This window comes from Lemur catta, chromosome 8 (assembly GCF_020740605.2).
Source record: "Lemur catta isolate mLemCat1 chromosome 8, mLemCat1.pri, whole genome shotgun sequence".
Classification (NCBI taxonomy): domain Eukaryota; kingdom Metazoa; phylum Chordata; class Mammalia; order Primates; family Lemuridae; genus Lemur; species Lemur catta.
Genome location: NC_059135.1, coordinates 35,150,708 through 35,174,264, shown reverse-complemented (window position 1 = coordinate 35,174,264; position 23,557 = coordinate 35,150,708). Strand labels below are relative to the sequence as shown.

Below are 23,557 nucleotides of genomic sequence, written 5' to 3'. Positions count from 1 at the left end.
CTAGACTCATCTATGTTGTAGGATGTATCAGTATCTTTTAAGCACTGAATATAATTGCACTGTATGTAAATACCACATTTTGTTTGTCCACACATCAGTTGATAGATATTTGAGTTGTTTCCACTTTTGGGCTATTGTGAATAATTCTGCTAATAATATTCATGTATAAGTTTTTGTGTGAACATGTATCAATTTTGAGGGTATACAGCTAGGAGGAGAGTTGCTAGGTCATATGGTAACTCTATGTTTAACCTTTTGATGAACTACCAAATTGTTTTCCATACTGCATTCCCACCAGCTGTGTATGAGGGTTCTAATTCTTTCATATCTTCACCAATACTTGTTATTCATCTTTTTGATTACAGCCATCCTAGTGGATATGAGAGGTACTTCACTGCAGTTTTGATTTGTATTTCCCTAATGACTAATCATGTTGAACATCTGTTCATGTGCTTATTGGCCATTTGTACATTATCTTTGGAGAAATGTCTATTTAAATCCTTTGCCCACTTTTAAAACTTGGCTTGTCTTTTATTGTTGAGCTGTAACAGTTTTTTATGTATTCTAGATACTAGATACTCAGCAGATACATGATTTGCAAGTATTTTCTCCCATTCTATGGACTGTCTTTTCAATTTCTTGACAGTGTTTTTTAAAGCATGAAAATTTTTAGTGTTGATGAAATCTATTTATCTGTTTTTTTTAGGGGGGGGGGTTCTTTTTACAGAGTACCTATATTTAGTGAGCAAACCAGGTTATACATGCACTTAAGTTTGAGAGCCATGGAGAAGACAAAGGGAATGAGAAGTAGTAAGCCAGTTGTATACCTCAAAAGCCATTTAGTGAAATTACATTAGGTTTTCTAGTGTGGTAATGTGTTTGGAAAGGAAAAAGATAGCTAAAATAGTCTCTGACGTAAATTAGACCCTAAAGAAATCTTTTTTGAGTGAAATAAAGCACAAGTTAAGAGTGTTGAGTTTAATCACTTCATGTTTTTTGAATGTTGAGAATAACGTGCCAATCAATGTTCTTGGCACTGCAGATAAATTAGTGGGAAAAAAAGGGAAGAAATCTCTGCTCTCATGGAGCTTGCATGCTATCGGAGGGAGGGGGAAAATAAACATCACAAATGCATTACATAGCCTGTTAAAAGTCAATAAATGTTATGGGAAGAAGGAAAATAAAACAATATGAGAAAGACTGGAACTGCTAGGATGGGGGTGGAGTGTCAGGCTGTAGTATTAAATAGGGTGGTCAGTACAGGCCTCATTGAGAAGGAGAAATTTGATGGAAGGCATGGTGGGAGGTAGCCAGAGGATCAATACTTGGGGGCAAAGCATTCCAGGCAGCAAAAACAGCCAGGAGGCCTGCACTTCTGGTGAAGGACAGAAGAGGGGGTCAGAGATGGTGACAGCCTAAGGGGAACAGAGGAAGAGATACACAAACCAGGTCCTATGGGAACTGGACTTCTAGCCTGAATTCCTCTGGATGAAGTAGAGTGCTACTGCAAGGTTTTGAGCTGAGGACTTAAATTCATTATGTTTTATATACCTACATATAAATATGAAGTAGTCAACCTCATTAAATGCCCAAAGAGCTCAACAGCCATTGTCAAAATTCAATAATCTGACATCCAAAGCAGTATTGAATCTGAAAAATTCTAAAAAAGTAATTGTATATACCATAAATACACAACAACACATACCAACTACTCCCATGACTGGAAGAAAGCACTGGCATGTATAATCCCAAGTGACAGAGCATGTTAGGTAGTAAGCCTGCCTCCTTTCTCCCTTTATGTACTTGCTCATTCACCAATATTTATTGAGTGCTTTCTGTGTGCCAGGCACTAGGGAAAGCAGTGAAAAAATAAGGATGCTGCTCTCATAAAGCTTCTGTTGTAGCAAAGACAATAAATAAGCTAAAAATTTAGAAGAGGGAAAGTGATGTTCAGTGTTATAAAGAAGAACAATCAAGGGAAGTGATAGAGCTGAGGGGTGTAGGGATGGCCCAGTGCCAGCTTGTGTGATAAGAGCTATTTGAGCTAAGAGGTCAAGCCTTGTGGATAGTGGAGAAGTGCTCCAGGCAGAAGAAATATCAAGGGAAAAGCTCTTGAGGTGGAGGAAGCTAGATGCTTCCTAGAATAAGATTCTCCCATGACTAAATGCTGCCTTAGGCAATACATTCTGCTATGGTCTGAAGTTTATGTCTTCCTAAAATTTGTATGCTGAAATCCTCACCTCCACCCACAGTGATGGTATCAAAAGATATGGCCTTTGGGAGGTGATTAGGTTATAGGGGCAGAACCTTCACGAATGGAATTAGTGGCTTTATAAAGGAGGACAGAGAGCCACTTGCCCCTACCACCATGTAAGGACACAGTGAGAAGACACCACCCAAAAACCAGGAGACAAGCCCTCACTGCTTTAGCACCTTGATCTTGGACTTCCCCCTTTCCAGAACTGTGAGAAATAAATTTCTGTTGTTGATAAGGCTACCGAGTTTAAGGTACCTTGTTACAGCAGCCCTAGCAGACTGAGACACACTAGTTCAATGAATTCAGCATCATCTTCTCCTCTAGCTTCTCTCCCTCTCCAGCTTTCAGAATATTTCTATTACCCATGTGGCCCACCAAATGTAGTGCCTATGTCCATGTCCCAGAATAAGGGTCCCGCCAAGAAAATTAAGTAACCTACAATGGAGTGCTGTACAAACCTCCCATCATCTTTTCCAAAGAATCAATTTTAGAGACTTTGCTGTGGCCAAAATTTCTGAGTGGAGTGGATCTTCACTTGGACACATACACGAATGTGTGAGGATTCAGGAATTCAAATTGTGTATCTAAAAAGCCTAGAGAAACTGGATTTTGAAAAGACCTTTTAAAACCAGGTCTCTGTAGCACATAGTTTTCACATAGTGGCATATTCCATTTTCCAGGTTTCTTAACTACATTATTCAAATTAAAATAATTATATTATTTTTATGTTAAAATGGAAGCAAATGTTTTCTCCCACTTTTTCATATTCCTTGCCCATTTAAAAAATACTGAACTATTATTTTTCACGCATTATTTTTTATATTCTCTCTTTCTCTTTCTCCCCCCTCCCTCCACCGGCTTTTGTAAGAAAATGCTCATCCACATACCTATTCCCAAGAGCGCATAAATATGTTTTTATATAGTTTCTATGCTCTCAAACTATGAATTTGCAAGCTGGTTTGCTTTGTAATTCTTCTGGCATCTAGTAAGACTACAAATAAGTAATGTAAATAAGTATATTCACCTCTTATCAAAACATGTTAAAACGTGTTTCACCTCAAAATTATTTGAAGTCAAACCAACAAAGATCAAGTCACTTAAACGAGGTTGACTTAAAGTAATATCTACTTTGAAATAGCCTATAAATCAACAGAAATTCCTGAATATGGGAGATAAAGTGTTTTAAACATCACAAAATATCTTTGTGTTAAATATTTTAAAAAATTATCTTGATCATTGGCCTTTAATAATGCCAAATAGCTGAATACATTTCAGCAATATAAATTGCTGAATATTTCTATTTTTAAAATTTTTTTTAATTTTTTTTTTTGTAGAGGCAGGGTCTCATGTTGCTCAGACTGGCCTCAAACTCCTGGCCTCAAGTAATCTTCCCTTGGCCTCCCAAAGTTCTGGGATTATAAACATGAGCTACCACACCTGGCACTGAATATTTCTTTTTACCCAGTTGTTTCTTGTATAATCACATTTCAATAACATGGAAATTTACCTCATGAACCCAAAGACGTTTAATCACGTCTTTGGTTTCTGCTGTTTCTGGTCTTGACAAACAAACACCTTGAATGACACGGGAGAAATCACGGAGATTGAACAAGTAGTGAGATTTAGCTGGAGTAGGCAAGAGGTTCTTCATTGCTTCTTTATATAGGGTCATTGTGCCATTTACAATTTGTGTGGTCAAATCCAGAAATTCTTCTGGAAATTTATAGCTTAAAATTATTTTTTAAATGAAAAGAAAAGAAAAATGTTAGCAAATGTAGAATTATGATACATAAATGATATTTAGCATGGCCAACATAAAATTTTAATTTTGATTAAATCAACTTGAGTTATGAAATTACTATTCCTTGTTATAACAATAGTAGATTTTTACTTCTTTTAAAGCTACTTTCTATTCACCATTTTATGTTATGTCCAAAGGAACCTTGTGAACTAATCTGAGACAGTTTAATGAACTTAAAACTACTTGTAAAAGTAAACAAAAGAAATAGACAAGAAACTCAGATTATGTAATCGCAAATCCAGTATCCATTAGAGAAATGCTTCCCAGCCTCTTTCATTTCCTGGCATTCTCAATTGCATATAAATAGAACCCATAAAAAACATTGGTGAAACAGGGATTTTCAGAGAGAGAGAAGAAAGAAAATAAAAATACATTTAAAAAACTAAGGAAAAAAGAAAAAGGAAAGGGAGAGTAAAATAGTGAGCCAAGATAAAAAGGACAAAGCCTATGATTAGGTAAAAAGATCATAAGGATGCTCACGGGTGGGCGGAATCAACATTGTCAAAATGTCTGTACTACCCAAAGTGATCTACAGATTCAATGCAATCCCTATTAAAATACTAACATCAATTTTTGCAGATCTAGAAAAAATAATTTTATGCTTCATATGGAATCAGAAATGACCCTGTAGAGCAAAAGCAATCTTAAGCAAAAAGAACAAATTGGGAGGCATCAATTTACCAGACTTCAAGCTATACTACAAGGCTATAGTAACTAAAACAGCATGGTACTGGCACAAGAACAGAGACATAGACCAATGGAACAGAATTGAGAACCCAGATATAAAACCATCCTGGTACAGCCATCTAATCTTGACAAAGCGGACAAAAACATACACTGGGGAAAAGAATCCTTATTCAATAAATGGTGCTGGGAAAATTGGATAGCCACATGTAGAAGACTGAAACAGGATCCGCACCTCTCACCTCTCACAAAAATCAACTCATGGTGAATAACAGACTTAAACCTAAGGCATGAAACTATAAGAATTCTAGAAGAAAATGTTGCAAAAACTCTTATAGACATTGGTCTAGAAAAAGAATTTATCAAGAAGACCCCAAAGGCAATCACAGCAACAACAAAAATAAATAAATGGGACCTGATCAAATTAAAAAGCTTCTGTACAACCATGGAAACCATCACGAGAGCAAACAGACAACCTACAGAACAGGAGAAAATATTAGCATGCCACACATCCAATAAAGGGCTGATAACTAGAATCTATATAGAACTCAGGAAAATCAGCAAGAAAAAATCAAACAACCCCATTAAAAAGTGGGCCAAGGACATGAACAGAGACTTTTCAAAAGAAGACAGAATAATGGCCAACAAACATGAAAAAATGCTCAACATCTCTAATTATCAGGGAAATGCAAATCAAAACCACAATGAGATATCACTTAACTCCAGTGAGAATGGCTTTTATCAAAAAGTCCTAAAACAATAAATGTTGGCATGGATGCAGAGAGATAGGAATACTCATACACTGCTGGTTGGACTGCAAACTAGTACAACCTCTGTGGAAAGTAATATGGAGATACTTCAAAGACCTAAAAGTAGAACTACCATTTGAGCCATCAATCCCATTATTGGTCATCTACCCAAAGGAAAAAAAGATATTCTATAATAAAGACATCTGCATTCAAATGTTTATAGCGCACAATTCACAATTGCAAAGACATGGAAACAGCCCAAGTGCCCAACAATACGTGAGTGGACTAATAAAATGTGGTATATATGCCACGGAGTCCTACTCAGTCACAAAAAACAATGGTGATCTAGCACCTCTTGTATTATCCTGGAGAGAGCTGGAGCCCATTCTACTAAGTGAAGTATTACAAGAATGGAAAAACAAACACCACATGTACTCACCATCAAATTGGTATTAACTGTTCAACACTTATGTGCCCTTATGGCAGTAACATTCATTGGGTGTTGGGCAGATGGGAGGGGGGAAGAGGGGATGGTTATATTCCCACCTAATGGGTGTGGTGTGCACTGTCTAGAGGATGGACATGCTTAAAATACACTCTTTTTAAATTATCTCTTACTCAGCTATCTCCTCATTACTTTCAAGGAAGTTTAGAACTCTTATGCAACTTTCTTGGAGTTCATGAAATATGGTAATTAAGCTCTGATGCTTTTGTGTTGTGCTCCCATGCTGGGAGGTGGCAGGAACAGAGGGGAGCAATGTTATCTAGGAAGACTTTTGTGGAAATATTTGAGAAGCGCTAGTTATATTGATATGTTTCTAAAAGATTGTATAACTCTTACTGAAAAAACAAATAAACGTTAAATTACTTACCAGGTTTTTAAATGCCAGGTTAAGATTCTAGAGAAGATTGTAAACATGGATTTATCATTAAACTCATTGATTGTTATAATATTGAAATGTCGCATGTATCGAGGAGTTACTGGATTTCGACCACCACCTAAATATTAAAAAGCATAACTCTTAATAATGTTACTAGTACACACCAGAGTATTTTCTCCAATATTTTACAGTTTAAAATAACTTGAAAGATGGACAAATTCATGGCACACAAAGAAGTTAAGAGTAATGACTTCTTTGGACAACCCTGACATCAAAACTATTTTCCCCTCAAACTCAAGGTGTTTTTCTAGTTGAATTATCTGAATGAGTTCAACTAATTAGACATAATCTTGGGTCAGATCTGTGTTACTAAAGGAAATCAGATCAGATAGAATGCTCCATGGGCCATGTTCTCCAAGGTTCATAGTCCAAAGCAGCAAATGGTAAACATTCTCATTACAATACAATATTAATATGCAATATTATACAATATTAATATAACCCTGGTGAATCGAACTGACCAAACTTTAAAGTGCTTCCAATAGGCTGAAATTCAGCACAAACTTGGCATGTAGCCTAATTCTCCCCCAACATCATGAAATGAACTTCTCTTTTTTTTTTTTTTTTGCAAGCTGCTCAGTGGATTAGATGAAATGAACTTCTCTAAGACCAGACTGTGTAGCTCATGCAACCACTTCACTGGCTGCTTACATGTTTAAAAATTTGGGGATTTTTCCTAAAATAATGAAAGACTTTGAACTTATAAATTTCTCTTGGAAAATATAAAGGATCTTTAAGGACTAAATATTCTTTCATGAAGTAATGATTATATTTTCAAATATGAAGCTTTAATAACAGAATTTAACACATTTTGTAAAATTGTATCATCTTTAAAATATATAAACAAGTTGCATTTGCTTTTAAAAGGGATTTTATCATGAAATCTTTGATAAAGAAGTGATTTTGAAAGTGTATATTTAATATATATTTTGCATAAATATATAAGTTCATGTTTTATGTTTGTTTGAAGTCAGATAAATCTTTTACTTTTATCACTGAATTGTACCCTGCTGCTTCTGAAAACACACATGTGTGAAACCATAAAACTAGCAGCAATGAGTCTGTAGATCAAAACAGTTATGTATGTCTATGTATTTGTAAGTATATGATGAACACTGGTTTACCTGGGCAAGTTCAAGGAGATGGTGAAAAGGATGCAGAAGGAAGGGTGAGAGGTCATCTATCCGCTCTTAAGTTCAACCCTTCCTCCCAGAGAATATTCAGAAATGGTGTTATTTTTAGAAAGTGGAAATGGGGTCCAAGGGGAAAAGATACCTCATGCATTCAGCCTACTCTCTCTTCAGTGCCTGAAGAGGCAGCGAAAAGTGGACATGTGAGTACAAATAATTGGCTTGAGGTGGTTGGGGAGAGAGAAAGAGGAACTGTCTGAGACCCAGGAGCGATAGGGTCTTTTATTAAAAAAAAGGGGGGGGGCAGGTGGTTCAAAGTGGTCCAAGGAGTGTGCCAAGAGCAATTACTGACTCAGAGCAAATGTCTGCGTTACAGATCAGATAAAGGTTGGGGTTAGGAAGCAGATACCAGAGAGATTCCCTGAAGTGATATATGGAGAGGAGGAATTTTTTAAGAATAGAGTACCAGCTGGAGGTCAGGAGGAGAACAGTTAAAGATGCTTAGTTAGTTGCATCAAGCCATTTTAGACACCCCAGCTTAAAAAAAATTCTCTACATAGATTCCTTTGAGTTTATAGATTTCTCTTGGAAAATGTAAAGGGTCTTTAATGGTTAATTCTTTTGGCTACTTCCTACTTACATTCTTCTCGGCAGCCTGTCTAAATCCAGAGACTGGACAGAATGGGACATGCCTGGGGTAAAACAAAGATATCTCTGAAGCAGGGATATTCCATATAGTTGAAGCTTTAAGGAATGACACAGAGGAAAATGAGCTGCTCCCGGGGGGATCTGGGTTCTGAGAATGCATAAACAGGATATGGGGTGCAAAGTTTCAGAATGCGGGAGACAAAAAGAATTTGGAAGAGTGGGCAAATGGCCTAACCAAGGTCACTCGCTTCACAGAGTTGGCCATTGTGCTATACTCCCTTAGGTCACAGTGGATACCCATAGAAAACATATACACAGTACGTTGGAACTCAGAAGAGTTTTTTTCCAGTTATCTCTTTAGATATAGCCAGAGTGATTTTCCCATCTTAATAATCACAAACTCAGAAAATGTACCTGGAGGTCCCATTGCACACATGATCTGAATGTCCACTAGTTTAATCATAGAACAATCTTTTAGGTCATACCAATTCCAGTGATCTAACCACTGCCTGAGTAACTCAATGGGAGGTTGAGCCCCATATATCTCCCGAGCAGGCATATTGACATCATCTACAAAGACAACCTGAGAATGAAAAGAGAAGTATTAGAAAATATTAACATCTTAACATAGAGTCCCATTATGTAAACAGTCTTGAGACAAATACTTAGATTATCTTCTTGTAGAGTACATATGTGGAGAGCGATAGCTTCTTTTCCAAATAAGAATGCTATCCTTATCATCCATGCTTTTAGTAGTCCTATTACTCTAAAAATAGGGAGACATCATTATTAACCAAGGACTTACTAATCCTCTCATACAATTTGTTTCTCAATATACCTTGTCTTTTTTTCCTTGTACAACACTTCAACTCATTAAAATAGACGAGAAAGGTGTGATTAAGGTGAGAAGGGTATTCTTTGCAGAGGAACACAGATAAGTCAATTAATAGCTGGGTTGTTAAATGTCTACAAAATCAAGCAGCAAAGATTGCTGAGTAAAAATGTTAGTGGAAGAATTAGGAAGGTAGATAATTTCTCAGATGAATATTCTACTTTCAATTCAAAGGGCAACTGCTTGTTTCTAACATCAAATTGTCTAATGCACATACAAATATGACCACACTTTTAGGAAAACTTTTTAATCAAGATATATGATTAAGGGGGGGCATGGGCAATATATATAACCTGAACTTTTGTACCCCCATATTAAGCTGAAAAAAAAAAAGATATGTGATTAAAAAAAACTATACAAAAAGAAGTCAATCCCTAGGATATTTGGTTTCCTTGTTCTAACTGCAGCAATGTATGTCAACAGGGACAGGATTGTACCATGTGTACAGAAACAAAGACCCATTACCATTCTCTTGCCCAGAGGAGGACCAAAAACTCCTTTTCTTCTTTTGTCCAGTTTTGATATGATAATGTTTTGAGTTTGAGCTGCTGTAGTTTGTGCTGAGAAGTTAATTAGCAGAGGTTTGTATATTTCCTTATTGAGTTGATTTAAAAGAAAATTCTATATAACAGAAAATAATAAAATGAGCCATAGTTGGAATTATGTTTTGACATTTCAAAATAAACACTAAGCATCATTAGTGACTCAAATTTAACCTTAAGTGTCATAACAATGTAACACGAGATGGAATCTGTAGGAATAAGAGTTACCATGCCATGGAGTGTCTCTATCTCTCCAGGCCCGTAGAATCTTTGGTTTTCACAACAACCCATTCCTTCTTAACACGAAGTCACAAGGACTCAGAAGTTAGGAAATTCGCCTAAAGGTCTCAGAGATGGACAATAATTCAGACTGCCATTTGTCTCTCTCCAGATCAATGTTCTTTTTAATATACCTTATTGTCTTTCCACTTATGTACCAAGTTATCTTTCTGTAAGTTAGAAAGCTTAAATAATATAACTGTATTTTCAAAATGGAATTTAGTGGTAAGCAAGTGGAATTACAACGGTTCTTAGTCAAAGTGTAGTCAAGGTGTATGACAGGGACAAGTATATCAGAATTTCCTGAGGAGCAATTAAAAATAAGCTTGCCTCGCCCTTCCTTCCCCTTCTCTCCATCAACAGTCCCGGAGAGGGCACAATGCCTCCTCAACTGAGGGTCAATTCACTATAAAATCTTAAATAAATCACATTTTCTTAAGGAGTACCACTATCAAATGTACATATGGGTAGGGAAGGGCAAAAGGGGAGGTTTTTTTGCCTGTTTCAAACTTTACTTACATTAAGTGCTTCCAGCATTCAGCTTTATTGTGTATAAGATACTAGATTATTAACCCAAATATCAGGTGGTAAAATACCTCAAGCAAATCCCCTTTTCATGATGCCATTGTACACTAAACATTACCATAATTAAGCAAATAAAAATTTTGAAAACATGCTTTAAAATATTAACTTATCAAGGCAACACATATCTTCAAAAGGGCCTATGATGTTCCCAGTAATAACGACATTCAGCACACATGTAGGAGGACTGGAAGGTAGAACAAACAGAGAAAACAAAGAAGAAAAGAGGGTAAGGAGCTGATCTGAGATTTTGGAATTGGGGCAAAGCTTTACTCCTGCCACCAGCCCAGCAAGAGCTACCTTTTTAAATTTAAAATTATTTTATTTTTTATAAATGAATACATTCTAAAATGGAAGTTCTTTAAAACATTTGAGGAGATTGTGTTCATACCTGTGACTGCCAATTAGAATAGCAAAGAGTAGGAATGAGGCACTTTAGAATAAAAGTAAGAATATATTTTTCATGATTTTATGACTAAAATGTTTCTTATGACTGTACAATTAAAATGTACATGACAGATTATTGCAAGAGGGAGAATATTTTGAAAACATGCTATTCTGTTCATTTTTTAAAAATCCTCTATTCTGAGCAGCAACTATAATAATCTTATGACATGTCTGAGTAAAGCAAATTCATATAAATTTTCTGTATTATTGGCTTAAGACTCTCTAAAAAATTATTTCACTTTGCTTGCTTACATGGAATAAAATGTAAATATTTTTATTACAATGCATTTTTTTCAGCTATAATGAAATCATGTGGTACATAATCAGTAAAATTTTGTTGGATAGATGGATGGGCAGACTAAATGGAACAAGAATGAAAATAAATGCTCAACACATACATAAGTTATGGCATGAAAAGTTTGGCAGTGAGTATTGAGACCATTTAGAAGCAGAACTAAATCTAACTAAGAAACATAAACAGCTATAAAAATAAAATCCAAATGTAACTAATATTAAATACTACTAAAAGAGTGGACACATAGTATTAAAAGTAATTTGGTAATAATGAACTGAGATTTTAAAAAAATCTCAGTTTCACCAGAAGATAGTGAAAGGAATAGGACAAAAAGTAACAATATTCCACTCTTCTAGCTAACTGAATAGGGGAAGGAGGTCAATGATAAATACTATCATTCAAAATACTGATAATTTTAAAACTCTGAATTTAGAAAAAAAATTATAGACTTTTAGGAAAAAAACCTCTTTTTAAATAGATTTAAATAATACTACAAGAATTTTAAATAGCTCATATAGCCTTCCAAATCAATAGGAAGAACAAAATAAACATACCATCATAATAACAGATTAAAATTTTTAAGAGCATAAAAAACTAAACAGAAAATACAAATACACAAGTATGACTCATTTTGACAATTTATGTATCTGAGATCAATTTGCCTATGAAAAGAAAAAAAGGACTCAGATTAACATACACAAATACAAAATGCAACTACAAGCTGAGTCTAAGTGATCCAGAAATGCTTAAAGTAAAAAGAACAGGCAAAAATAGACCATGTCAATGAAAATTTAAAAAGCAAAAAGAGTAATGAAAGAGGACAATTAATACAGTATGTTTCTTATATGTAAAAATCAGACCATTATCAGAATGTTTCCCTAAATCCAGAAGTTTATAGTCATTGATATAAAAATTCTAAATAAGTACATTTTAATTTTTTAGCAGGATGCCTTAAAAATTATATAAATGAAATTTATGCTTTCATAAGCTATCATCAGGTAAGCTTTATTCTTCAGTTTAAATGAATTATCAATCTCATAATACTCCCACAGATAAAATTCCACTTGGTCTACTGAAAAATGAATATTATTTTATGTTAACATTTAGTGCTGTCAAAATTAAGTATATACTTATATAAAATACTTGTTTCTTTTTTCAATCCAATGATAAAATTGCATGTGTGAATTAAAAGCAATATAGTTATGTGAAAGGGAAAATACTCATGCCAATAGTGCTTACATTTAAGTGAGAAATAAACATAATGAATACTAAATATTGTATTGTTAATAATTATTTTACCTTAAACTGATTAACAATGTAAATTGTGGGAAATTATAGACTCCTTTCTCATCACAATCAAGATGTTAAACCTCACAATGGATTTGCTCTCAGCCAGTGTTTTCAGTAAATTTCTGTTTTGTAAAGTGTCATTATAACTCCTTATGTTTTTATATAATCTCTAACTAGAATACTACTTATTTTCTCATTGTTTATTTAAAATCTAAATATCTAGACATGCAATAATTTGAAGAGAAAAATTACTTTAAATATTAAATTTTCTACTTAATCTTTTCAATAAGATTTAATGTAAGTATACAGAAAAGTTTCATTAAGCATTTAATATGAATAAATTCTCAGTGAAATTACTTTATGGAAATGAAAGTTATATAGCATTGTCTCAAAATAATATTTTCTTTCCCCGAAGAACAAATTTTTGAGACTCCAGCCTTATATCTGTATTATTTACAACACAACCAACTCTTAATTAATTGGGGCAATGAAATGTCCCTGGAAGGGCATGATGGACCATAACCTTTCTGAGGAAAAACTTAACATTTATCAAAAAAATCAACAATTCTTCTTTCAGGAATCTGAGAATTATTCCTAAGCAAATAAACAGCAATAAGAACAAAGATTTAGCTACAAAAATGTTTACTGCAGTCTTAGTTTTAAAGCAAAATACTAGAAAAATTAGGGACTTGAATTAATTACCATAAAATTATAGAATTGAATACTATGATAACCTTAAAATCATCTTATAGAAGAATAATGAAATAGGAAAATATTTGCAATGTAAGTTTTTTTTTAAAAAAAGCAGATTACAATATTATGTTTCCAATTTTGTGAAAGTAATGTTTTCATGCCTAGACAGTTTATTGCCCTGAATTTGATGAGGGGACAAAAGGCTGTGTTTCCCTCCAACCACTGCCTTTCACTACGTCAAGTCTCCATTCCCCAACTCTCGGTGCTGTCTCAGGTAAAGCCTTCAGCTTTCCATATACTTTCAGTTATTTTTTTTAAATCCAGGCCAAATCAACACCTTGATTTAAACTCTCGGTGAAAACTTCTCCCTTTCCCTCCTCTTGGCTATTCCCTGATACCTACAAGCAGTTAGGGTATGATAAAGGTGTCATTTCAATCTGTTATGAAAGAGATTACTCAATAAATAGTTATTTAACTATATTCCCAAATATATTCCAGACGGATTAAATTTAAAAATAAAATCAACAAAGAACTAGAAACAGGTGCTGTCATTAATTGGAGGAATGTGAATTAACTGGGAACCTGCAGTGGAAGAGGGGCCACTGCTGCCCCCTTCGTTCTCCGCCACAGGTTGTCCAATGCTACTGAGACGTGGGGCACTGCTTATTACAGCAGCCAGCATTACTGTAATTAACACATGACGGTTATGATTCCAGAAATCATTAAGGAAAATCAGTCTTATTACTACACAGCAATCCTTCAGATGGAAAATAACTTAGAAAATGTTAACTAAAACACACTTTTCAAGGGACATGAAATTCTCATCCTGAACAAGCTATTTTTATTAAAATACCAAAATAAATGGGACAATAATTTAGTGATATAAAATGGCACCATATCTTCAATGAATCTTCTAAAATAAATAAGCAATAACTCAAAAATTCTCTGTGGTTCAAACATCAAAATACTTGAACATTGAGAAAATATTTGTCTTCTATTTTAAAAAATGACATTCTTAGGAATATTATATACATTTTAATACGAAAAGTTTCACAGTACTTACAATAATATAAACACTCTTTCCAGTTCCCGTTGGTCCTACAAATATTGAAGGCTTTTGATGAGTGGTCAACAATCCCATTAGTGCAGAGTATCGAATTGTGTCCAGAGTTGGTACAATGATTTCATTAAACAACATATCTTTAGGAATTGGAGGAGCTACTTCCAATTTCTTTATCCACCGTTCCCATTTTCCTACTCCCTGTTTATAAGAAACAACCAAATAGTGAATGTTATGTTATAAAAAACTTTTGAAAGGTCTGTACTCGTGGACCATTGTAGAAAAGATCAAGACCAACAAACCCTGATATTTATACACTTGTTTTATCCTTACAAACTGCAGTCCCCAACCCCCGGGGCCATGGACTGGTCCGTGGCCTATTAGGAACCACGCCACATAGCAGGAGGTAAGCTGCAGGTGAGCAAGTGAAGCTTTGTTTCTATAGCCGCTCCCCATCACTCACATCACTGTATAAGCTCTGCCTCCTATCAGGTCAGTGGTGGCATTAAATTCTCGTGGGAACACGAATCCTACTGTAATCAGTAGGGGTTTGACGCATGCGAGGGATCTAGGTTGTACACTCCTTATGAGACTCTAATGCCTGATGATCTGAGGTGGAGCTGAGGTGGCGATGCTTGCAGTGGGGAGCAGCTGCAAATACAGATTATCATTACCAGAGAGGTTTGACTGCACAATACATGTAATGCACTTGAATCATCCCATCCCCACTCCCGCCTGGTCCACGGAAAAATTGTCTTCCATGAAACCAATCCCTGGTGCCAAAAAGGTGGGGGACCACTGCTTTAAAACACAATTTGAAAGTTAAATTTTACGTGTAAATTAAAGAGAAACTAGGCTTTTACATGAATACACATGAAATGGCAATGCTGTGATATTTTTGGTGCCCTAAGACTATTTCTACCAACTCAATGATCAATTCCTGTGGCCAAATATTAGATTCTTTAATGGCACTGAGAAAACTGAACTAATCAATGGGTTAAAGAGTAAAGAATTTTATTCAACAAATGTTAAACATTATAGAATTTTCTTCTCCCTAGAAGATCAGCTGCATACTGCTTGACTTTTATAATGGTATTTATAACAGCTTATCATTTCAGGAAATATTTCTTTTTAAAAAATTATAGTAAAGAAACATGATATCAAATTTCCCCTCAACCATTTTTAAGTGTACAGTTCACTAGCGTTAACTATTATATAGTCACATGGCTGGGTAACAGATCTCCAGAACAGGCAGAATTTCTTAATAAAAGATTATTATTATTATGAATTAACAATATGCTGAATCTTTGCATTCAATTAGCTTGTAAAATAAAATTTTAATTTGCTATGACAGTGTTAATTATAAAAAATTCAAAAATATCACATTAACTGTCATTAGAAAAACACCACCACCCTCTCCATTCTTACAGAATAAAATCTAAACTCCTGTTCATTCAAAGCACAACAGAATTCAGAACCATCCTTCTTTCACAACCAGGCCTCACTGATGGACCTACTGGTTCCACACATGCCCTGGGCCCCCTGGGCCTTGATGAATGCCACTCCCTTGGCCTAGAATATTCCAAGACTGTGTTCTGAAGAGGTCATGAACTCACTGAGGGAATCACTATGCTTTGTTGATGTTTGTATCTTCAGGCACAAAGCTGTGCATTCAGTAGAGATTTTTTTTTTTTTTTGAGAGTGTTAAACTCACATCAGTCTGGAAAGTATATTACAAAAAACTATTTCTAGAACTGATGAAGAAAATAATGCCTTTCCCATATTCTTGATAATCTTTTCAAACGTGTATCTTTTGACACCATATAGGAAAGGAAGGACTAAGAATCAGAGAATCTGAAATGTACAGTCATTTAGAGATGGTGTGATCCTGGGACAATCACTTAAAATCTCTGAGCCCCATTCCCTCAATGGAAAAATTTATAAAATAATCCTATCCTTCCTACTTCATTGAGGTGTTGGAAAACAAAATAGAAACAATTGCAGAAAGCTTAATAAACTATAAAGTACTCTGAAAATGCAGGGCATAATTTAGTAATTTGAAATGAAATAAAATTAACAAAGGTAAAAAGATAATATCTATGTTGGGCAGGGTGAAGAATTCCTTCTGGGGTAAGCCTGACAATACATCTCATGAGCCATGAAAATTCGAAAATCAATAAAGTAAATGCCTCTTCTAGAAATTTACTATATGGAAATAATCAGTTATGTACATAATGACTTATATCCAAGAATATATTTACCAAAGCAGTACTTATAAAAGTGAAAAACTCAAAACAACAAAAACAGTCCAATTTCCAAGGGTAGGAAACTGAATAAATCATGGTCCAGCCATATGGTAGAGAGGCTTTAGAAAATAAGTTTAGTGAAGAAACATCAGTGAAATGGAAATGTGTTTTCTTTACTAAGTAAAATAGAAGGATATAAAACTGCCCATTGTGTATATGATGTGATCCGAATTTTACTTAAATCTGTATATATTTAAATAATATGTATTTCTAAACTTTGTCCTCAGTACAATACTTGTGGGAGTTGCTATACAAAAACGAAGAAGCAAACACCACCCAAGTTTTACTGTCTAATCCATTTGGGAAGTGCTGAATTAACATGAAAACAGCTGCATTCCTACAGGACTTCTTAGTGCCTGTGATACACCGACATGAACCATGAATCTCCTCAAAGTGTCCTTGAACAGTGTGTCCCTGGTGCTGGACTAGATGATGTAATCTGTGTTTCTATTTAATGAACGCAATTGTCCTATCAGGTATTGTTATTATCACATTTTATCGCTGGGAAAAACTATGTTTAGGGAAATCAACAAGCCCATGGCTATATAGGAAGAAAGTGACTTTACTCAAACCCAGATGTATCTGACTTCAAAGCCAGCACACCTTCCTCTACTCCATGCTGTCTCTCAAAGTAAACAGTGATGAAGCAGGTGGCCACACAGCCATTCCATGCTGTATGTTTAAGAGGGGATTCTGCCAGGTTGGTAGTTGAAAATCTGGCTTCCGAGCTCTTACCTCAGTGATAAACTGATAATCATAAATCGTTCCTTTTTCAGGAAATGGAACAGTTAGTGCCTTTGAGGACGTATGTTCAGTACCACTCTGTATTTTAAACCTATTTCGAGTTAGGTCTGAAATTGGACCTTCCATTAGATCTCGAAGAATCTTGTTAAATTTTAACCGATCATTATCTGTACAAGAAGCACCAATGGACCAGATCAATGAAAACAGAAAAATACCCTGAATTGGAGAGATGAGAAAATAAAGTGGAATTAAAGTGTAACTTTAATCTATCCTTGAAGTTTAAATAAAATCAGCCAGATTAATAATGTCTGAAAGGAATACATATGCTGATATTCACTAGTAGGTCATCTCAGGATTTTGTAATAATTAGGTTTTTTTAAAAATCAAATTGTATGTCTTATAAAATCTTACAGTCAATAACACAAAGCAAAGTATAAATTCTGGCCATAGGAAAACTTTAGAATGATTATTATAGTAAATCATATGATATTTTCAATACATGGCAGGAACTTGATATTAAAAGGAACATTGAAATAACTTTTTATTAAGCTATTAAGAAACACTTTAATAAAAGGCAAATAACATATATTTTAATTTAAATTTTGATATAGTGGCTTTACTTTAAAACACATTTATATTCTCTTATTTGTAATAATATCTGAGCACTAATTGTGTAAACTATTAATAGAATGGCAATTCTACAAACAAAAGACCTGAGCTTTCTTCTTACTAGACTCAAGGACAGGGAACAGCGTAGAAGACAAGACCTACCAATTAGATGAGAAAACCTGTTTGTTTGTTTTAAAATCAAATCTCTTTTTTAAGGACAAAGTCAACAGAGTCCTGACTATGCTCTAGACTCTACTTCAACCTGTTCTCATACTCCTAATTTATTCATAGACTGTTTCTCTCTAGAAATTACTTAACCCTAAATTTAAAATTAATTGATTTTATAACATATAAGCTATAGGAGTATCATACTGACCACATTAGAAGTGCTACTATGAGGAGTACAGTAATATTTGTGTTAAAAAAATCCAGTCTGTTAATATTTTTATTCCTATTTTAAAAATCTGTTTATAGACTACCTATATATTTTCTTGCTTTCCTTAATCTAAATATATATTTATACACATACACACACATATATATATAATTTATATCTCATGAAAAAAGAAAGAAAAATCAAGGGAAAAAAGCAATAAATTCTTACGATTTGGAGGGGAGATGAATGTCGTTGCTAAACTGGTCATTAACATTTTGGGGATGGATCATTTCTGAGGCTGGTCAAATGTCCTGAGATTTCACAAGCAGAACTGAAGTGGTCATTGGGCTCCACCCTAATCTCATGATACACCATGACTGCCAGTCGAGAAATTTCCCCACCAGCACTTGGTGTTTTGGGCCTGGCTTTTTGTTCTCTCCAGCTACCACCCATTTCCCAGTCTCCAATTTCAGGGGCAAATTGAATTTTGTTAATCAGGAAGCCTTGAGGAAAGCAAGTAATGTCTGTCTTTCTATTGCCAGATACAGAAGGCTATGGACCTTACCTCAAGCAAGGAATAAGTTTCTCGATCACTTCTCTTTCTTACTTTGATTTCATCAGTAAACTCATCCATAAAACAGTCTATTAGATTCATTAGGGACCGGACTAAGTTTGTATCTGAAGTAGGAGATAATTCCTGAAAAGTCAGGGAAAAAAGTCTATAAAGCAACTGAAATTAGGCACTAGTTAAAATAGCATCAGCTAATATTTATTAAACTCACTTCAATTCAACAGCCATAGTATCTACAAATAGGTACTAGTATTATAATTCTAGTTTTTTAGGTGAGAAAACTGGATGTCACATTTAGGTAGTGTGTACTCTTTAACCTCTTTTATACTGATTATCAAATTTAAAAAATTTACTGTTACATGTATAGTTAACCTAATCAAAGATATATAGATTCTATATTTTACTAATATTATAATCAAAACACAAAAGTCTTTCAGAGAAGGCCATTAATTTGCATATCTAAAATGCTTAATAAATCAAATCTATTTGAGAACATATTTCTAAGCCACAGCAGTGCTAATAGTAATCTCATTCCGATGAAATACGGTTCCAGGTCTTGGAGGCCACAAAACTGTTGCTGGAGTGCTATAATTGTCGTGCACTTTACTTTTTGGCATCTCACCATGAAAGTTTATAAAATAAATTAAATAATGTGTACATTATTTAACCAGGCACCATACAACAAGTTCTCAGTAAATGTTTCTCTTCTTCCCTCTAATGGTTGGCTCTCCTCCAACTATTAGATTCACACTGCTTCATGGCTAACACGTAAAAATTAACTCTCCAAAATTGACTCTCTGAAGATTAGAAGCGGCTGACTTCATATCCAGCCTCTGCCCCGGTACAAGCAAGCAGAAATGACAGCTGAGTTTCTGAGTAAGGATGGGATTAAAGTAAACTACAACACTAAACTACAGGTAGTTATTACTACAAATAAGGCAGATACTTATTACTATACAGTAAATAACAGGCATTCATAATTCCCTCAAGAGAAGATAAAAGGGCATATAGAATATTTTAGAAAGCTTACATTAAGTGTTTTGTGTTTTGCTACAGACAGGGTAAGTTCTAGTCACATGGAAAATTAATTTATTTGTAATATCTAAATTCTCTGACAATGCCAGGAAAAAAACAAACCCTGTAGTTTATTTTATTATGACCCTCAGTTCATACATGTTTAACTGTTTTTAAAATATGATTACTTCTTATCTACAACATATTTTGTAGTGCCAAGCTTCTTGAAAGAACAGTCTACACATGTGGTTCCCAAGCCCTGGGCTGCTTACTATTACCAGTCCGTGGCCTGTTAGGGACTTGGCTACAGAGCCCCGCCGCTCCCCGCTTCCCCATCCCCCCCCAACTTGTCCGTGGAAAAATTGTCTTCCCTAAAACTTAGGAATGGGGGGTGTGCAGCAGGAGGTGAGCAGGTGAGCTGCGGGCCAGCTAGCATGTTTACAGCCGCTCCCCATGGCTCACATCACTGCCTGAGCTCTGCCTTCCCACCCCTGCCTCAGAAAAATTGAAATTGTCTTCCATGAAACCTGTCCCCGGTGCCAAAAAGGTTGGAGACCATCTACACCCATTGTCTCAGTGTCTCCACATTCTGCAAACAGCAGTGCTTAAGTGCCCTTGTCTCTCCCCTCAAGTACTTTTGCCAGGGTTCCCCCATGATCTACTCAATTGCCAAATCCCTGGGATATATGTTAGCCCTTTCCAGCCTTCACCTGACCTCTTAGTAGTATCTCATAATACTGACTGTTTCCTTCTTAAAATGCTTTTCCCTCTTCCCTCTCTCTTGTCTAAATCACTGATACATCTGAGATTCTATCCTTTGATTTCCTCTTTTTTCCTCTGAATTTTTCATTTAGGTAATCTACATTAACATGGTTTTAAATTGCGTTTTCCAGATATGTATCTTGAGCCAAACTTCTGTCTCAAGCTCTTCTATTATAGATTCAACAGAAGGATAAGTATCATCCCTGTTTCCCCTACATTTGTTCCAGAGCCAAAGTCATTCTACAAGACCTTTGGTCAACATCTCTCAAAGCAGAAATTGAGCATACTTGCTCTGTAAGTTCCAGCTGGAGAGTTTAAGAGCCTCGCTAGTACTATACAAACTCCTGTTGTCACTTTTCTACCTCTGCTTTCTCCCTACCCCACCCCCGAGTGTGTATTGAAAGAAAGAAAAATGGATTTGCCTACTTTAGGACCTCTTTCCAATCCTTCTACCAGGTTCTGGCTTATTTTAGGAACTTTAGATAATAAAGAAAATTGTAAAAATGGAAATTATTTGAAATACAACAGGCCCATCAGAAATAATAAATAACATTTAACGTCTGGGTTTTGTTTTGTTTGTTTGTTTTTACCCAGATGTGGTTATGTAGGCCTTTGAGATTTTTTTTAAGAAAGAAAAGATTAGCACCAATAAAATTTTTCAGACTCTAAGATGTTTCATTTAAAATATTTTTAAAGAATAATTATGTGACTTAATGTCATTTTACTTTATTAATAATCAGAAAAAAAGTTTAGTCAAACTAGTTAAGAAATATTTTAAATATCTCTTAGTTGACAATAAAAACGTTAAAATTGATATATTTGGCTACTTTGAGTTTCCCAGGTTTTTTTAATCTTAAAACTTCCATTCCTCTTACCTTTGTATGCTTTCTAATAAATTCAACAGAAACAGGGACCATTCTGTCGAATAAGCCTATTATAAATTCCTTCTGAATAGCACCAATTGAAGCAGGTAACAGATTCACCCACGACAACATCAGTGGTCTCCAGCCTAACATGTGAGGCTCCATGTAAATCATACCACATCTGGAAACCTGGAAAAACAATAATTGTTTACCATCAAGGCAATGCCTATAAGAGAAATATGACTTGGCACATCTGTCTTTTACAACCTTCAAAAAAGTCTTGAAAAAAAGCTTAATTTTATATAATTTCATGATCTTAATTTTTGTGTATAACTTTACCAAATGATCCTAAGCAAACAGGAAAACATCCTAACTGTTAAATTTGTCAAAGTATGTTAACAGATACATCTATTCTTTGAGAATCACAGATCATTCTTAAAATCAATTCTACTAATATTTTTAATTTAAAGTCAAACCTGCTAATAGACACATATAAAACATTTCACAATTTATAAGAAGATGTCAAAATGGAGAACTTACAGTGGCAGGAGAAGCAACTTCCAAATCCATTGGTTCAAAAATAAGATTCATTTGTGGTGACATCTGAATAATCTCTCCACTCATCAGACATAGCTTTTTGTTGTCATCCAACACAGTATTCATGTTCTCAATCCATACTGCATCTACTGGTCCATCAAAAATTAGCCATTTCCTATCTGGAGTCTATTTTATACATACAGAGAATAAAGGGCAAAAACATAATGACAATGTAGGGAAACCATTCAATAGTATTATTTCAAAATTTAAAAACATAACTCCTAGAATTTATTTCACCATGGTAATACAAAGGCACCCTTTGAATAAAGTATATACTGTGTATGTGTGTGTGATATATATATATATATATATATATATATATATATCACTAAAGAAGTCTATGAATGCCATGGACAAGACAGAAATATAGTATCTTTCCTTAAGATTTAATCTTTTTCAATGTTTCTGAATTCAAATATATATAATATGTTTTAGAAAGTATTATAAATAAAAAAATATAATTAGTCAGGTACAGTGGTATGCATCTATAGTCCCAGCTACTCGAGAGGCTGAGGGAGAGGATTGCTTGAGCCCAGGAGTTTTAGTCCAGCCTGGGCAACATAGCAAGACCCCATCTCTTAAACAAATATATATACAAAATTGCTAGGGAAAACAGAATTTTCATTCACATTGTCTGATATATAGTAACATATTCATGCAGATTAATTACTCTTTTGTGCTAAGCCAAATATTTTCTTCTCCCCACTGAATGAACTCACACATATATACATACTGCTCTTAGACTGAACTATCTCATGATAGTATGGGACATTAAAATCAATATAAGATTCAGAGACTCACAATGATGTAATAAGAAAATATTTATACATTGTCCAGACTATAGTAAATGTTCAACAAATATGAAGTGGTCAGCTACTAGCCAGAGAGTGCCAAAATTGATTCTCCTTTCCAGATCGTTATAATTCAACCTTTTTATGTACAGCTGTTGCCTTGGTTTACCCTCAGCATATGTGAGTTCAAGTTTAAGTGGGGAAGGATTTGAATCCATCTCAATACATTCTCAGTCCCTGTGGCCAACTGCATCAACCTATGAGACAGTGGAACTGTCCCAGGCTCAAGCCATGTGACACCCCCACTCAGAGGCCAGTTCTGGCTGTGTGCAGGAAAGAAGCAAGGAAAAGTCATATCTCAGTGATCACCTCAAGATCATCTTTCTCTAGTGTTGTGGGCTTCTCGTGCTTGTTAACCATCACTTTGGGAAACACCGCCATATAATGGGGAGACCTTGGGCTTTGAGGTCTGAAGGACTTCACTTTTCATTTGGCTCTACTACTTATGAGCTGTGGACTTTGGGTGAACTACTTAACCTCCCTGAGACTCAGTATTTATAGGAAGTAGCTTTCTGAAAAATGTAATGTAAGCTATGTAACTGAGTATAAGATAGAGATAGCTCAGGATTATTTC

General features: G+C 34.8%; 1 protein-coding gene across 1 annotated transcript in view; it reads right to left on the bottom strand.

Moving 5' to 3' along the window:
* DNAH7 (dynein axonemal heavy chain 7) overlaps positions 1–23,557 on the bottom strand; it is a 224,176-nt gene that overhangs the window by 100,098 nt on the left and 100,521 nt on the right. Inside the window, exons 32-40 of the mRNA XM_045558982.1 lie at positions 22,076–22,258; positions 21,548–21,724; positions 18,891–19,022; positions 17,332–17,556; positions 14,294–14,491; positions 9,568–9,723; positions 8,625–8,793; positions 6,364–6,490; positions 3,765–3,984 (exon numbers count right to left, since the gene is read on the bottom strand). Of these exons, the coding sequence (XP_045414938.1) occupies positions 3,765–3,984; positions 6,364–6,490; positions 8,625–8,793; positions 9,568–9,723; positions 14,294–14,491; positions 17,332–17,556; positions 18,891–19,022; positions 21,548–21,724; positions 22,076–22,258 (1,587 nt within the window). The remainder of the gene's footprint in view (positions 1–3,764; positions 3,985–6,363; positions 6,491–8,624; positions 8,794–9,567; positions 9,724–14,293; positions 14,492–17,331; positions 17,557–18,890; positions 19,023–21,547; positions 21,725–22,075; positions 22,259–23,557) is intronic.